Consider the following 18,055-nt stretch of genomic DNA (forward strand, 5'->3'; position numbering starts at 1 on the left):
GTAACAACGATAGACTAGAGTAAAGGAAAGCTGCCAGCCACCGCACAAGTGTTCCATGGTGTTTTTATTGTCATAACAGATATGTGAAAATAAATATATAAGGATCTAAATCTTAAATTTCAGGTTGCAGGGGAAATATTTTAGGATAGAAAGATTTAGTTCCCATCCCTTGCAATATTCCTACATACTTTCTAGGCTATACAGAGTGAGAGATAGATCTCAGAGTACAGAAGTCGTACATCTTATGCACATGTAAAGAAGATGTTTTGTGAATCCATTGCTTTATTATATTTATATAGTATATCGTCTCCAAAGAGCTAAGGTACTCCTGAAGAGTCACTGAGCAGTGAACACTATATATAGATACGTATGTATATGTGTATCTCAGCAGGAAGATAAACCAGGAAGTAAAAGATAGGAATAAGAGAAGGTGGAATCCACCATCAGTAAGATGATCCTCTAGTACAGACCAAACCCGTTGAATAGTCATTCTGTTTTCCTCAGTAGATTAACTTCAGAAGACTATCCTAAGGATACTTTACCTCCTTTGAAAGGAGGCCCATCATAGATAGATATTCCTGTGAGTCTGTAGAGAATATGGTATGGCCAGTAGCCAGGCTTCACCATCAGAATGGTACTTAAACATAGCTCCGCTCCACCATTCTACCTCACCCCAGCTCTAGCAGGCTGTATCATTAACTTTCATTGTAACCATTTGCATCAGTATATCCAAGGCCTCAGTTGTCTAAATGGGATTGCTAGCAAGGGAAGGATAACACATGCAATTATTTTTCTCAGTGGTACTTGTCACGTCGGGACTGAGAGTGGTGGGACTTTGCACAGATAAGAATAGTATGAATGGAAGCCTGGGAGAGGAGGATTATCAGTGAATGGGAAGTTCAGCCCTTGTTGCTATTTGTTGGATGAGTGTGGGGAGGGGAAGCAGACAATGGAGCTTTAATGGGGAAGAAAGATGGAAAACTTAACTCATCCTTACCGATGCTTCCTCTCTGAACGGACTTTCCTGATCCATGTCCTGCCAGCCCATGCTTTTCAATGCAGGCTGCTTCTTCCAGCAACACTCACTTGTGTGAGTCTGTCCACTCCAGTAACAAGAGCTAGTGTTTGGTTAGCTCTTTACTGGTCACCATCACCACAGACATTGGTGCCAAAATTCTAACCTTTTACAAATATCCTACAAGACCCGCTACATACCTCTACTTTGTCTCAGCAGCCCTTTGTCATTTGCCACATACTCTTGTCTGCTTGATTTCCTACCAGAAACACATCAGGCTAGCCTCAGATCTGGGCTGCATTGGTTTGTCTGTGGTCTCATCCATCCTTTACCCTTACTGCAATGAAGGAATTCTCTAGTGCAGACAATACACTTTGAAAGGTGGTCCATCATAGATATTCCCGTGAGTCTTGAACTCGTGTTAAATACCACTGTGGAAAGAAAGATTCTTACCAGAAGCCATGACTTAGTATGAAGACGGATACTGACAACAGAGCAAGCATGGGTGCCTCCTCCTGGCTTTTCCTCTTAGGTTAATACAAATCTCTTTACAAATGTTTCTCTTTTACGTGCCACAGTTAGCATGTAGGCATTTATTATCTAATTCCTTGACAATGAAATAGATTCTTAATTGGCCTCCCTCGTCTCCTACCCTCATTCCTCAATACACACTTCTCAATATTACTATCTCTTTATTTAAAAGCTCAACTTTTATCAGGTCATATCTCTGCTCAAAGACCTGCTATTGCTCACTATTGACCACAGAACACTATGCAAATTCTTTAGCATGGTTCTCAAGTCCCTTGGTGTGTGCCATAACCACCCTTTCTGGTCACTCATCTGCCAACAAGGGACACACAAGCTATATTCCACACACATGGGACCTGTAGCTTCTGAATACACCTTGAGATTTGTCCTCTGCCTTTGCTATTCCACTTCTGGAATGTTCTCCTTAATCATCTTTCCTTTGGTTCAAATGCCAACTTATTTTTGAAAATTCCTCTCACCCAGGAGGGCATGAAAAGTTTCTCTGAACATTTAAGCCTTGTGTCGTTTATACGACTTGTATCATAAAATTCCTGATCCTGTGTTTCCCATTAGGACGCTACAGCTTGATATTCAGCTGCCTACTTGACACTTACATATCTCGCAGACATTTCAAGTAAATCATGTTAAAAAACAAACAGTGACATACCCCAGGATTATTCCTCCCCCACAATTTTCTTCATGTTAGAAAATGGCACCTCCTCCCACCCTGTTGCTCCAGCTAGAATCCTGGAAGTCATCTTTAATTCCTCTTCTCTCATTCCCCACATCCAGTCTGTCATGGAATCTGTTGTTTCTAGTTCCAAAGCATAATCTTGACTTTACTCACTTTTACCACAACCACCTCAGTCCAAACTCCCATCAGTTTGCTTTGTATCGTAATGACTGATAGAGACGCTGGACCCTCCCTTGTTCTCACATCTGTCTTATCACTAGAAATAGTGTGGTTTTCAAAATAAATTACAAATCAAATCATGTGACTTTCAGCTTAAAGGCAATGACTTTCACGTAGAGCAAAATCCACCCCTGCTAACAGTGTCCCACGAAAGGCCTACCTACCTCTTACATTTGTCTCAGTGGTTTTTCATCGTTCACCACTTTCCCCTGAACATTTGGCTCCCCAGTGAAACATACCAAGCTCTCGCCTAAGCTCAGACTGTCACCTATACTGTGCCTTCTCTTGAGATGTCCTTTACCCATTCTGCTCCTTCAGGAAGGCTGTTTCCAGTCTTGGCACTGTTCACTCTTCTTGTTTCCATCTTCTTCCCAGAAAGGCCTTGCCTTTTTCTGCTATTTCTACCCCATTATCTTCCCACAATTCCCTTGTTTTATTTCTAATGCATAGCAAGCTTGTAGACTTGGCCATTTTCATTCATTCAAGAAACATTCGTTGGGCACCTACTATGTGCTGTGTGATCCCCAGTGGTGAACATAACACATTGTTCCTACATACCTGTTTCAATAAGTTCTAGATGACCATGCTTGGTTTGCTAATTCTTGTACCCTACTGCTTACCATAGTATCTGGGATATAGGAAATGAGCAATAAATGATTGTTATGAATGGTTTAATGATGTGTTTTGTTCATATCTCCATCTCAGTGATCTAAACAATGTCCCATTCATGGGAGACGGTGAATAAATGAATATGAGTGAGGTAGATAACAGCCCTGGGTATTAACCTCTGAAAATGAAAGACCGACACAGTAGGTGCTGCCAGCTGTAGAAGTGGGGTTGCTGTGAGTAGCCTACTAGCTACTGTTTAGCAACTTTTCTTTATGGGACATTAGACTGTTAAAGACAAAGGGGAACTGAGTGTTCTTCACACAAACAACCTAAATAGATACTGAGAAGTACAAAATGTAGCCAGGAGGCTGCGGGACAGACCAGATCTTGAGAGAAAGAACCAAACAGAAAAAAAAATGCTAAGAACTCCTCTTCAGTCTTCTCAAGAGTGATGGTGGTTCCTTGGGATTGTAAAAAGAAGAGCTATTCACAAACTAAGAACAGAGCAAGTCTGAAGGAAAAAAAGTTCTGGGCGTGGGTTAGCTCAGCACATACTTGTTGTGTGAACAGATGGGTACCAGGATGATTAGCAGACCAGTGACCCTGCGGCATCAGAGGTCAGGAGGGTTTGTTTTTCCATGGCTAGTACTTGTACATTATGTGGCTTAACAGTTTAGAGGCAGAGGCTGTGTTCTTCGTTCCCAGGGGCAGTCTCAAGATAGAGTATGTTTAAGAAGGAAAGCTACTTTCTGTAGCACTTCATTAGGGGTAAAGAATAGCAGTGTTTGCAAGAATTTTTGAGGAGTAAGTTCAGGGTGTAAGATCATGCTAAGACAAGCATGATTTCCCCTAAGAACTAACATGTTTCATGAGGACCACATTGCCATACAATTTATATCAGGAACCATCCAAATGCTTGAATTCAAAAGTCATCTTTGGCTGGAGAGATGGCTCAGTGATTAAGAGAGCTTGTAGAGATTAAGTGCTCTTGTAGAAAGAGGTTCCCAGAACCCATATTGGGGAGTTTGAAATAGCCTAGAATTCCAGCTTCAGAGGCTCTGAACCCTCTCCTGGTCCCGCAGGCACCCATTTGTACATATGCACAGACATACGAATAGAAATAAAATATAAAATAGATCTTCTTAAAAGTCAGTGTTGGACTGGAGAGATGGCTCAGTGGTTAAGAGCACTGACTGCTCTTCCATAGGTCCTGAGTTCAATTCCCAGCAACCACATGGTGGCTCACAACCATCTGTAATGGGATCTGATGCCCTCTTCTGGTGTGTCTGAGGACAGCGGTGACAGTGTATTCACATACCTGAAATATATATAAAGTCAGTGTAAGGTTGTAAGCTCAGCATTCAAGAGGCTGGGACACAAAGATCTGGAGTCAAGACCAGCCTTGGTTGCATAGTAAGAACATGTCTCAAAAGTCAAAACAGGTATTCGGATAATTAAAGTGTAAGAACTGACCTGAGAGTCTTGGGCATACAAAAGTTAATCAGTGAGACATAACTAGCAATTTATTTTACTTATTGGTTCTATTGAAGTATGGCTTTGTGCATGGGAAATATACATTGGCACTAGTGAACTATAACTCCCATCCAGTTTTATAATGGAAAATAAAGTCTGAAGACCAAATTTTTGTTACTCGGCATCTTGGTGTGAATCACTGTAAACTCCCAACCCATTTTTAGATAATGTAGTACAAATGCTTTGATTGTTTTCTACACAACAAACACATTCCAGACATCTGCCCATCATGTTCTGAAGGACATAGAAAATAACCTAAAGAGTCAGAACAAGTGCCCAATGCCCCAAATATGCTCATCCAGATGGACCCTGAAAACCTAAAGGAGTTATATAGTACAATGTAAAGAGAGACCTTTCCAGTTATAGGGATAGAATAATCACATGATAGTAACAGAAATATAGGAACACATAGGTTAATCGGAAAGCTTAAAGTGAATATCCACTTGAAGTACAAGGAACAGAATGAATCAAGAGCTTAACATTCATTGATTTAGGGGCTCAGAATTAGAAATGTGGCTGTTGAGAGCTCCTAAGCAGTCCCTAAGTTCAGGAAGTTAGCCCCCGTCAGCTGTGCCCTTGGACCGGGTTCTTCTCCAGCAGCGGGACCTGGTGAATGCTTAGTTTTCTTCCACAGTTACAGGAATAGGCAAAAGAGCTATCTCATGGTCACTTTCTTTCCCAGCTTATTCTGTTGATAGACCCGCATGACTAGAAATTGAGCCAAGACCTTCAGGAAAAGAATCTTGAAGAGCTTTGACTTGGAAAAGACAAGTGCACATCTCAATTCAATTTAGATCCATGTTAGAGCATACACGTCACTGGCCCGGTGACATGGCTTAATGGGGAAAGGCACTTGTTGCTCATCCTACCTTGTTCAGTTCCTAGAACTCACAAGGGGAAAACCAACTCTCTTAAATTGTCCTCTGACCTCCACACCCTTCCATGGCATGTGTAACCATGTGGCATGTGTGCACTTGCCCTTCTTTAGCCTAAACACTTGGGAGGTAGAGGCAAAAACATCAGAAGTTCCAAGCAAGCTGCAGTAGCAGCTACCTAACCAGATAAGGAGTTGAAGTCAGCCTGGACTAGTCTCTCTCTCTCTCTCTCTCTCTCTCTCTCTCTCTCTCTCTCTCTCTCTGTATGTGTGTGTGAGAGAGAGAGAGAGAGAGAGAGAGAGAGAGAGAGAGAGAGAGAGATTTGTTTTCCCCATACAGCACAGACAGTGTCACCCAGCATGTTTAGATATGAGTTAATGATCTTGAATTTGCTGCATGCCAAGACTGCACAGGGATTCTGCCTATTTTACAGACAAGAAAGTCAAGTGTAGAGAATTGACAAGGCTTTCTCAAAATGTTAAGGAAAAAAGTCTAAATCCAGGTTTGTCTGACCCCAGAAACCTCACTCTTTGACCATTGCTTCATATAACCAGTCTAGTTTTTCTCCTTTTGGTAGGAAAAAAAATTCAAATAGGCAGCTCACACTGATCAGAGTGGTCGCAAACCACACACAATGTTTAACTGCCCTCATGATCGGAAATTGTTCGCTTGTGTAACGAATATATCTCTCCAAACAACCTGGAAATTCATTTCCTCTTGACTGGGTTTTTCACTCTGGCTGTTCCTTGGCAGCTTTCCTGATATCGAAACAGTTGTTGGGATCCTATTCCTACACTCCGGGAGGTCTTGGACTGGCTGCCCCCCCACCCCCACCTGAAGTGTTCTCTCTGGCTTCTTTGAACCACACCCCCCCTTCCCAGACAATGCTGAGTTGGGCAAGTCTCAGGGAGTGAAAAAGTGACACTTGAGAACATACTAGTTTATTATTACACAGAGAAGAGTAAAATTAACCCCACGAGATGTCCTGGAATTGCCAACGGGATGGTAGCACTCTCTTGCCTACCCTATCTGCCTTTTTCTGATGTCTCTGCTGTCCTCATCTTTGAAGCTGCTGAATCATCTACATATTTCAGGATATGTGTGCGTTATTCCAAATAAAAGCTCCTGCTCCCCAGTGGCTTCCCAATGACTGCTGTTGTTTTGTTATTTTTTTCTTTAAATTGGATTCTTCTGACTCCATTCAGGGCTGAATAGAAAAATTAGTGCAGTTTCTGTCGTCAGTGGCTGATCTGTGACTGAATATGTTTCTCTTCCCAGAAAATGGACTTGGTTTTTTAAGTCAAAGTCTTCGGGGGACCTTTAAACCAAGGGATTAGGACATTCCCAGCATCATCAGATAGTGCTTTGTGGAAGCTGCTTCTCCCTCCTCTCACACCCCACTGGGTAAATTCCCAGAGCAAACTCAGGCGAAGAAGCTACACTTTTAGAGCACTGCCCTTTGCCTTGGCCTCCAGCATCTCTCACTGAACTTTTTTCAAATATTTCAGAGTGATAAGTGTGTAAAGATGCTGTGCCTGACACACCACTTATTTGCCATTTAGTGTGCCATCTTGCTACCTATGCTGGTAAAAGGATACAAGCATTCTCAGGGTTCTCTCTCTACAAGATCATGAGTGTTTGCAAAGTTCTTCAAAGACCTCCTGGGGGTCTCCTGAGGCAAACTTCAAGGATGACAAAGCAGCAACTCCTCACAAGGGCCAAGATGCACCTTTGTATGGTGTTTACTGCTTTGTCAAGTGCTGCTTGTCTTCTAGAGCATGGACTCTTGGGACAGAAAACTCTGAGTGAGAGTTACGGTTCCCAGAAGTGTGCTCAGCTTCGGTTAAGAGAGGGCGTGGTCTGATCATAGTCTCTGTAGCTAACCACCTGCTAATCTTTTATCAGTTATCACACCACAACATTCAATGATCAACCACATAGGGAAGAAGAGAGAGATAACCTGCGGGACTTCCTGTTTGAAGTTCTTTTCCTTCTTGAGATAACATTTCTCACCAAAGCCCATGGAGCCGCTTGGCCAGTGAACCCAGGCTAAAAAAGGGGCCAGGCTTCAGCCAAACTGAGGAGGAGGAAGATACACACTTCATAGTCTGTGGCCTCTGTGGCCCCAGAGCAGGAAGCTGCAGGCATGAAGAGATCCTGTGTTCACTGACCAGAGAAGGAGCAGTTGACCCTCACTATGAAGCTTCCTTTGCCTTCTTAGAACACTGAGCACCCCTAACACTCGCTCCTCACACAGTTCTGTCTACACTCTAGTCCAGAGCCAAAAGGTCCCAGGATACCTAGATTGGCTCTGCTTCTTCTGCCCCAGCAATTTCTGAAGAACTACCTAAAGGAAGGAGATGTGGAAGGGAAGACCGGGCTCACTCTCGGGTCACTCCCTCTCTTGGAGCCCGGCAGAGGTCTGGTGAGAATGGCTCTGAAGGATAATGGCTTACCAATGCAGTCAAGCTCCATTCTCCCCTTAATAAGGCTTTTCGTCGCATCCTTGAGCTCCTGGATACCCTTAGCTATAAGAAATAGGGTTGTTGTTTCCATCTTCCTCCTCCATCCTTCCTAAGCTCAAATAGTGTTGAGTCCTTTTTTTTCAAAGGGGTTGGCGTTTAAAGGGATTTACATAAATGTTTGCCCCCAGACACCTTTAGGGACCCCTCCATCCCTTGAGCGGCAGTCTGTGTTCTGCTTTGTGCTGTAGTTACACACACCCGACTTTTCTTTCCACCTTAGCTGTCAACTTCCTCCAGCACAGACTTTACATTGTTCACTCCATTCAGCCTCACAGCCCTTACTTGGCACATCTTGGGGTTTTTGGAGGGGAAACCAAGAAAGGGGATAACATCTGAAATGTAAATAAAGAAAATATCAAATTGAAGGGAAAAAAAAAAGAGTTCAAGCAGTGTGATTTGGCTGGCTCAAAAGGCTGGTCAGTTGTGGGGCTGTTTGACTGGATAAAGGGCTCAGAAGGTTGGAGTTTGCCTTTCCACTGAGAAGGCAGTTTCAGCCTTCCCACCTCCATTAATGATCACACAATAATGGGTCACTAGGGCCCCAAGATGGGAAAACATGAGTCACACTAGTATCACAGGAAACAAAGAGGCCAGAAACATCTCTCTTTGTGCAAGGGTCAGAGCCATGAGGCGAGGGGCATTAACATAATGGCCTTTCCTATGCCCTCAGTCTACAGTTAATCTAAATTACTTTATGATGGAAATGCAATGAGGGAGCTGGGAACTGTTCAGTTTGGACCAGGGCTCAGGAAACTTCTAGGAAACCTTTCAGAGCAAAGATTTCCTTGCTCAACCAATCAAAGGGATCCTGGTTTTTTTTTTTTTTTTTTTAACAGTTATGCTGTGATTTTTCTAGCTGAGGGACCCAACTTTTAATTCCTTCCACTGAAACTTTCTCGATTAAGAAAGCCTGTAGGAACCACCAGGATAGCCTCAGCTTAAAACAAAAGGCAGGCATGAGGCTCACTTCCTTCATAAGCTCTTCTATTCTGTGGCAGATGGGGTGGGGTGAGGAGTGGGGTTCTCAAATTGGAAGAGCCACGGGTCACCACATACCTTCTGAAATTCAAATCGCAGACCCGTGTTACCGTGGTTTCCACATTTATAACCCAGATTCTGACAGACTGTAACCTTAGAGATTTTATCCACTTCCTTAGTCCTCCATTTTATCTCTGTGAAAAACCAATTTGGCTGACAGACTGTGGGCAATCAGAGCCATACTCAGGAGTCACCAAGGTGTAGCTATCAAAGCAAACCCGGCTTTTAGCCTCTGGTTATCCCCAATTAGGCACTGGGGAAATCTGGTACCAGATAAGAGATGACTTCTTCCTATGCATTGTGGGCCCTTCTCCTCCCCTGCTCTTCCCTCTAAATGAACTTGGATACTGTCTTCAATCCTTTGCACCAGAGAAGGCCCACTTCAGAAGTGCAAGGCCAGTGTTTGTAATAACCAGCTCCTATGGGCTGCTGCTCCCTAAGTACAACAGCTGGCTAAGCTGAATCTCATTGGACCCCACTATTGTTAGTTTTTTTTTAATACCCTTATTACTAGGTTTTCTTATTTCCTTTTGAAGTCAAACCACTGGTGTGTTGTCTCAAACTCCTGCAGAGTTAGAGGACTTAGAACTAAGGTGTTGGATCTTAGAGGACAACCTGGCATCCCCCCTCCCCCGAGTCAGACAGCTAGCACGGGAGGAGTGGGAAGTAGTCATGTTTGATGAATCCTCACTTTCCCAGATCACCTTCTTGGGTAACCAGAGGAGCCCGTATGTCACATTGGTATGTTGCTGGCCCTCAGTAAAAATTTTTAGACTGCCTGGGAACTTTTGGAATGCTGTTCTTACCGACTGTGAATATTGTCGGATCAGCAAAATCCTAGTTTCATAGTCAAGAGATGAGGGCATTAACTCCAGCTGTGTAACCCTGGGAAAACCTTAACTTGTGGGAATCTTAGTTTTTGTATATGCCAAATATAGTATCATAACCTCAGTGACGTAAAATTCAAATAAAATTATTTTTCTGAAATAAGAACGAGCCCTTGGCAAGGTAAAGAACTTCATTTCTGCCAGGTGTGCTGGTATATGTCTTGGGTGCAGCACTCAGGAGTCAGAGGCAGGCAGATCTTTGCGAGTTCTAGGTCACGGTGAGTCCAGGACAGCCAAGGCTCTGTTATACAGAGAAACCATGTTTTGAAAAAACAAAACAGCAACAACAACGAAAGACAAAAACAAAAACAAAACCCCTTCATTTCTTTTGTGAAGGGTGTTGTCATGATTGCTGCTCATATTCACAAACCCTGGAATTTTCTACTCACCCTTTTGTACAGGTTCTCACTGCCTGTCTTAACCCAATTCCTTTCTTTCTTTTACATGTGCCTTGTCTTAGTTGTCTTTTAATCAATACAACAATTACTCAATCAACATCCGTTTATTGATCACCTCGTGTGTGCCCAGCACTGCTACAGTCTTGGGTATACATATGGACAGGTCTAAGATATAGCAATTGCCCTCCAAGTACTTACAGTGAACTTTTGAGATCACACAGACAGACGGATAGAGTCACACACAAATGCACATACAAGAACTATAAACTATCAATCAAAATTAGGCAATTTATATATTGGGAGTTGGAGGAGGGAAAGGAAAGAACAGGAAGGAGTGGTCAGAGAAGGCTCAATGAAAGGGGTGACACTGAGCAAGTTCTCCAAGCATGGGAATGACTTAATTAAGAGGAAATGGCTTCCAGGTCAGCATATCAGCTTGAACACAAGTAATATGGTGGGAATAGGAAAGGCATGTTAAGGGAAACCTCACATATGGGCCTCTCTTGCCGGTGCTGAAGTTTTGATGAGGTGCGCTGGGGATCTTTTGAAGCTGGTGATATTAAGCTGGTGGTGGTGGGGAAATGTCTCTGGTTTATGGCCCCCATCTACCACAGAGGAAATGGAGCATTTTAAGACCGTGGAGATAAAACTGTTGGACAGGGAACCAGTCTCCGTTCTCCCACCTCAAGCACGATCCCAGGCAGAAGTTCAGCAATCGCTCAGGTCACGAACACACCACCTTGGTCATAGATGTTCCACACTGGAGACTTTGCATACCTGTGAGAATATCTTCTGATGGGCGATGACTCAAGTGTGAAAAGTGACAAAGGACCTCTCTGGTGCTGTGGTCTTTCAGAGGCTCTGTAGTGCTGAGATATAGACCCTGATGGGTTGGCTTTCCATCATGTCTAAAGTATCTGGTAGGGCTGCCTCTCTGAAACAGTAGGAACACACATAACAGCTACCACACATCTCTGTCCGGTTCTTTGATACCCAAGTCCTTATTCTTTCCCAGTCAGGGCTAGAGGGTAGTATTTTTTTTTAGGCTTCTGTAGCTCGCATGTCAAAGGGCAGTTCTAGAAAAACTGGTTTATTGTCCTTAAGGAAACCCTTGTCTAGGGCTCCAAGTCTTGTGGTTCAGCAGGAAGCTGGGTCAGACACCCCAGTGGGAGGCAGAGCTTTCAGTGGTCCTTGTTCACCTCGGCTTCTGGGCAATTCCTCTGTGGAGTCAGAGGGCAGCAGCCATGTGCTTTCCCTTGGCTTCTTGTGCTTTCCTGTAGCAGTGCTTCCATTCCTGACCCGCAAATGTAAGGGAATTATTATAGGAGATGGCCTGAGAAGGGATTCTGTCGGGTTTTGCTGTTTGTTTTGTTTCTTTAGATCCCAGGTTGCCTCCCATCCTGCACCCAGCTGTATTCTGCTGGATGCCATGAGATAGCTTTCCTTCAGTTCATTCACAATGCAGTCTGGACATACTGCATTCATAGCAAAAGTGGAAGAGAGGCTTCAGGGCCCATTACTGACTAATCCATTTCTTTGGCTGGAGATTTGAGAAGGGAGCTAGAAACATCCTCACAGAAGCCACCACTCTTTCTTCTCTCTGTCCCTTAGTAATTGAGTTAAGAGCCAACCTCAGCCAGAGGGAGAGGGTCTTTTGATCACAGGTGATTAGTCAACAGGATATGATTGGTTTGGGGACAGATCTCCAAGTAAACCAAAGGGCAGAAGAGAGCCTCTGGGCATAGCCAAAAGTGGCAGGGAAAGGATTTGGGCTTTTGGGTTGAGCGTTCAAAGCACAGGAGGTACTTTAGTGAGGTCGGGTGAGGGAAATAGAAAAGCTAGCTTGGCAAGCGTCCTTGGAAATGCCATCTACATGCTGACACCCCTCTTCTCATCTCTGCCTTCACTCCATCCAATGGCCAAAGTCATTCTACCCTCAGCAGCACCTTACACATGATTCAGTGGCAATGTCTTTTGCTTGTGACCCTGGGGGCATTGTCCACTGCTTTTTTTTAATATATAGTCCCAGCCACTTTCCCACCCTACCCCCAGCTCTGGCCCCTGGTTCTTCACACATACCCAGTCAGGCTGTATGAGTTGAACTCACTCTTGGCTTTGGGCTGTTGAGCAGATCTTGGAGAGCTCCTAGTGGCAAGAGGCTGGGCCTGGTAGCCATCATAGTAGTTGGTACGATTGCCCTGGGGCGAGCAGGAAAAGCAGAGGATGACTCCGGCTACCAAAGAAAACAGGGCTGAGATGATGCCCAAGTACAGAGCCTCTCCAATCTCAAATTTCATGCTGTCAGGAACCAGCGGCGAGTAGAAGTCCCGAAGGATGCCATGAAGATTCCAAGCAACTGGGATAAAGCCCAGGATGCCACCAAGGATGAAAAAGACTCCACCCACTACAGCCACTCTGTCCTTAGCTCGAGATTCCTGGCAGAACACGGTGCATCTCATGCCCACCACAGAGATAATGCAAGCCAGCGAGGACATTGCACTGGACGTCACCATCATAGCCTGGGCAGCCTGGATGTCAGCAGGAAGTCCTAAAAGGGTACTGTAGATATCGCACTGGGTGATGCCTGTGCTATGTGTCGCACACTCCATCCAGAGGCCCTTGGAAAAGCCAACTGCCGTCACAATGCTGGCACCAACATAGGAACTCGTTCGCCAGTTGGGAAGCAGCATGGCAATGGATGTGCCTAACAGCCCCAAAAGGCCTAGGATGTAGCCCACCAGTTGGACGCCAAGGGAGGCCATGGCAGACCTCTCAGTAGAAGTATCTTCGGAGCCTGTTTTCTTGTCGTTTGGCTGCTGCTCTTGCTTCTTGGATCCGAGCCTCTAATCCCTTATTTCACAGTGTCTCTGGCAAGCTGACTTCTTTCCTCCTTACAAGTATCTGTGGGTGGCCACAAGCAGGCTCAAGAAGGCATCTAGAAAACCTTAAAAAAAAATCCATAAACCAGATTAAATATTGACCAGAAGCTTATGAGAAACCAGAAAACGCTGGATGCCTTTTGACCTTTGTTATCTTTAAAAATAACACATGAGAAAGAAAAAAAATACTTTGGAAGTAGAGCCAAAATGTCATCACCTCCTGCGTAGGCACATGCTTTAGGCTGGCAGTCAGACAAAGGCAGGGGCCAGACAGGTGGCTGCTTTCCGAGAAGGCAGTCATGGCAATACCGAGTTGTGGTGTGCTAACCCCACTGCTAGTCTCCAAGGCCTGCTATTTAACATATTGCCAAGCAACCACACCACGGGGCCCCTCCGTTGCAGACTGAGGCCAAACTCCAGGAGACTGGATCATGTGGAACAAGGCTTAGAGTGTGGCCTTGGACTCCAGTTTGTTAGAGGCTGCCTGAATCTCCAAAGGGGACTAAAGAGTAGTGGCTTAGCCCTCAATCAATTCATGCTTCTGGCAATAATGTACTTCCCAGGCAGATTGGAGTGGGGAGCAAAGCTTTCTGACTCGGAAAGAGAAGGTCTTTCTAGCCTTGGCCAGATCCCTTCCTGCAAGGTAGCATAAGGACCCTTAAAAGTATAACATACCAGATATTTCCTGTCTCCTCTCCTAACAGAATCCCATGACATATGAAGACTTTAGGGAAAAGTTGTCCCGAGTCCTACAAGTCCTCAAGGCTTGTCAGAGATAGTAGAAAGGGTAAAGAGGGAGGGGGGGAGCTGCTGCAGAATTAGAGGGCTTTGTAAGAGGTAGGCAGGCATCTGGTGAGAGATGGGATTTTGCACTGTTCAGGGATTTTTCACTTTTTTCTAACTCAAGACACAAAGGTCAAAGTTAGACACCTCCCCCACCTTCTGCAAGTCCATTCAACCCACTAATTTTTAACCCAATTCAACATTGCTACTCCATTTTCACTTCCCTCAAAATGTCTTTTTGGCCGCTGGGGAAAGAGAGAGAGAGAGAGAGAGAGAGAGAGAGAGAGAGAGAGAGAGAGAGAGAGAGAGAGAGAGAGAGAGAGAGAGAGAGAGAGAGAGCTGCTCAGTGGTTCAGAACACTTGTTTCTCTTCCAGAGGGCCCAGGTTCATTTCCTAGCATCTACATGGGGACTCACAGCTGTCAGTAATTCCAGTTCAAGAGGGAATCCGATTCCCTCTTCTGGTCTCTGAGGACACCTGGCACATACAGGCAAAACGCTCATACTCATAAAATAAATGTTTTAAAATTTCCCATTCCTATTGCTCAAGAGTCCATTCTTCTCTGAACAGGCATGTGTACCCTGTTACCTAATGTTTTCTATCCAAATCTGAATTTTCAGTAGGAGGCCTCTTAACAGCCAACACAGTCAAAGGGACCATTAAAAAAAAAAAGCTCTGTGAGGAGGGGGTTAGGATTTAGCATGGGTTGGACATCGGAAATGTCATAGTAACCTAAAGTTTGACATATTCAAGAGAATACAGCACCTCTCCCTCTGTGTCTTCTGATCAGTTCTTGCCTAGGTCTCATGTTGTCAGGAAATGAGAACCCTCTCCATCCAGACCAACATCCCTGGGGTAATCCTTGAAACCCTGTGCCTATTTCTCCAGGGCTTCCTCTTCTAACTAAGAAGTCCTACTAGTACTATCTCTTGAACTTACTTGAAATGTCTTATTCGTGTTTCTCATTTCCACCACTACTTTCTGATTCAGGGTTTCATCATCCTTCCTCCCTTGTCTGGAGAAATAATAGTTTATTAACTGCTCTTACTTGCAGTCTTGCCTCTTCCAATTCAGTCTCCATAGTGTTGCCATGACAATCTTTCAACACATTAATCTGATTAAGTTGTTATTTGAACGTGTGTCTACATGTGGGGGTGTGGACACACACACACACAAATGTTCAACAGTGTGTGGGGGGAGTGCTTGATGCATGAGCCTGTGGAGACCAGACTTTGGGTATCTTCCTTGACCTTTCTCCATTTTACATTTTGAAGTTTTTGATTTGTTTTATTTTATCATGCATCTGTGCCTCTCTCTCTCCCTCTCCCTCTCCCCCCCCCTCTCTCTCTCTCTGTGTGTGTGTGTGTGTGTGTGTGTGCATGTAGAGGTCAGAGAGCAATGTGTAGGTGAGTTGGTCCTCTCCTTCCACCATGTGAGTTCTGGTGATCAAGTGTAGGTGGGTAGACTTGGCAGCAAGGGCCTTTACTCACTGAGCTACGTTGTTTCCCTCTGCCTTTGTATTTTGAAATGGTCTCTCCCTGAACCTGGAACTTGTTGTTTTGGCTAGCAAGTGAAGCCCTATGATCTGCTACCTTCTCTCCCACCCTGAGTGCACATACCTCCACACCCACATTTCTCTTCTTTTACATTGTTCTTGCAGCTCTGAACTCTGATCATCATGCTTTCACAGCAAGTTGCTCCTCTAGGACATTCCAATGGCGAAGGATAAAGTCCAAGCCTGTTTGCACTCTGGGACCTCTCAAGGTTCACCTATTGCCATTCACCTGCTCACACTCCACACTCTGGCTGCACTAAATTACTCTCAGCTCTTTAATCATGTCATGTGGTGTTTAACTTGTGGTACAGTCTGAGCACAGGCCGTACCGTAAGAAATGTCTTGACTTCCTTGGAGCTCTCTCATTCTAGACATGGTCCAGTGCCCCTATTAGTTTTTTTCTAAAGATTTATTTTTATTTCTATGTCTGGAAATGCCTGGCCTGTGGAGATATCTGTATGCCCATATGTGCAGGGCCCCTAGGTACCAAAAAGAGGGCATCAGATTTTCTCTGTGGTTGTGTTCCCTATGTGGTTCCCTCCCATAGCAGTTGTGAGCCACTATGTTGATGTGGAGATTTGAACCTGGGCCCTTGGGAAGAGCACCCAGTGCTGTTAAAAAGACAGAGCAATTGCTTCAGGATACTCTTCTATATTCTTATAGTACCTTATATTCATTTACTTCTGTTATTATCATAAGGACAAAGATAATACACACTATACATACACACTAATGTTTTCTTCTCTTTTGTTGTTTTCTCTTTCATTTTGTTTAGAGATAGACTTCACTCCATAGACCAGACCTGGCGGGAACCCGCTGTGTATCCCAAACTAGCCTCAAACTTATGATCATCTTGCCTCGGCTACCATAGTGCTAAGAATGCAGGCATGCACCACTATACCAGACTATAGAGAGTTTCTTATGTAATTCTTACAAGCACGTTATATGTGTTAATGCATGTAATTAGCAATTATTTCATGACAGATATACTAATAATCTGTACCATATATTAGTGAGAAAAAGAAGATCATGACATACTTTGTTATATTGTAATTTCCTATTTAAACTCATAGTTGCTCTGCTGGTATATGGGCTACATCAAGGCAACATTGGTATCTTATTTATGTTTATATCTCATGCACCTTACACAGTACTCTACCCTCAAAAAACTGTTCAAACAATCTTTTGTTTAAAAAAACTGGAGACAGGGTCTTTCTATGCAGTTCTGGGCTGATCTGGTACTTGCAATGTAATCTAGGTTGCCCTTGAATTCCTGCTTTGTTCTCCCAAATGCTGAGATTACAAGCATACATCAACTCACCCAGCGTCAAATACATCTTCTTAATGAGATAATAAAAGCAGTTAACAGGGTTGAAGGGCCCCATGAGACTATAAGGAGTCAGTAAACTTTGCAGAGTCAGGGTTACCAAAATGTTACCCATGCACTGAAAGAAGGGTATCAGAAGAGGGACTAAGTAGAGGAGGACAAGATGGAGACGTATACAGTTGCTCCCTCCATCCCTCCTTCCTTCCCTCACTACCCCCCTCTCCATTTGTTGAATATCTTGCCTATTCAGTTGAAGGTGAAAAACACGATAAATTTGTGTTAGGCTTCCACAGCATAAGACCCAATTGATAGCACTGCTCATCGGCACTGCTATGACATGGTATGCAAAGCAATGTAGCTCAGTTGCCAGGGCATATTTAGCAAACTCTGCAATCATCAGCTGTGACAAGGGGCAAGTCCTTTTCTGGCACCGTTTTCCTTCTGCTAGTCTAGTCACATCTGTGCATCGCCAGGTCTCAAATGTACATCTCAGCAAGACCTTCAGGGTTGCTTCTCCGTGGTCAGCATCCTTCTGTCAAATCCTTCTCATGTTGCCCACACTTTTTTAAGCTCCCCTCCCCCATATGTCCTTGTTAAGCAGCTATTACTGTCCTTCCTGACCCTTCTGTTTTTCAGCCAACCTCCTTAACCCATTTAGTATCAGTATTACTACTTGACCTCTGTACACGCTGCTCTGGTTGCTGAAGGCCCGCATCTGCTGGCCACTGAGAACACTCTCCCCAAGGTTAATCATTTTCTTATTCTAACATCCAAGATTCATATAGCTGCCACCTGACCTTGCCTCTCCCTTCAGAAAACCGACTTCTCTGCTGTTTTCTCTAGCGCCTCTGCCAATGTTGCCATTCCTCTTTCTTTTTAGAGAGCACCTTTCTTTTTTTTTTTTTTTTTTTTTTGGTTTTTCTTGACAGGGTTTCTCTGTGTAGCCTCGGCTGTCCTGGAACTCACTTTGTAGACCAGGATGGCCTCGAACTCAGAAATCCACCTGCCTCTGCCTCCCGAGTGTGGGGATTAAAGGCGTGCGCCACCATGCCCTGCTCGAGAGCACCTTTTAAAATGTAGCCACCGAGGCTGGCTTGCTCCTCACTATGTAGCCCAAGATGGCTTCAAACTCCCAGAAATCTTCTTGCCTTAGCTTGACAACGGCTGTGAAAGCCATACATCTCTCATGT

The 18,055-nt window shown here is 44.3% G+C and overlaps 1 protein-coding gene across 3 annotated transcripts; it reads right to left on the minus strand.

Moving 5' to 3' along the window:
• Positions 1-10,121: 10,121 nt before the first annotated feature.
• Cldn2 (claudin 2) lies at positions 10,122-13,281 on the minus strand. Of its 3 annotated transcripts, none has more exons than XM_085838007.1 (2): positions 12,401-13,281; positions 10,122-10,164 (listed from the first exon to the last, which is right to left on the minus strand). In XM_085838007.1, the coding sequence occupies exons 1-2, from the start codon at positions 13,081-13,083 to the stop codon at positions 10,137-10,139; spliced, it is 711 nt and encodes a 236-aa protein (XP_085694133.1). In that variant the 5' UTR covers positions 13,084-13,281; the 3' UTR covers positions 10,122-10,136. The 3 variants fall into 3 exon arrangements, with proteins under 3 accessions (XP_085694133.1, XP_029329528.1, XP_029329527.1); XM_029473668.2 differs by lacking the exon at positions 10,122-10,164 and adding an exon at positions 10,407-11,255; XM_029473667.2 differs by lacking the exon at positions 10,122-10,164 and adding an exon at positions 10,407-11,615 and having other exon boundaries at positions 12,401-13,280.
• Between the last annotated feature and the right edge of the window lie 4,774 nt (positions 13,282-18,055).

The sequence above is a fragment of the Mus caroli genome, unplaced genomic scaffold, assembly GCF_978045245.1.
Source record: "Mus caroli unplaced genomic scaffold, Mus_caroli_1 scaffold_5, whole genome shotgun sequence".
In the NCBI taxonomy this organism is placed as follows: Eukaryota; Metazoa; Chordata; class Mammalia; order Rodentia; family Muridae; genus Mus; species Mus caroli.

Excerpts from the sequence above, each read along its gene's own strand:
- Cldn2 (XM_029473667.2), bottom strand. The coding sequence starts at position 13,083 with ATGGCCTCCCTTGGCGTCCAACTGGTGGGCTACATCCTAGGCCTTTTG. Across the intron at positions 11,616-12,400 it reads AACTCATACAGCCTGACTGG|GAATGGAAGCACTGCTACAG; the intron begins GTATGTGTGAAG and ends TTTGCGGGTCAG.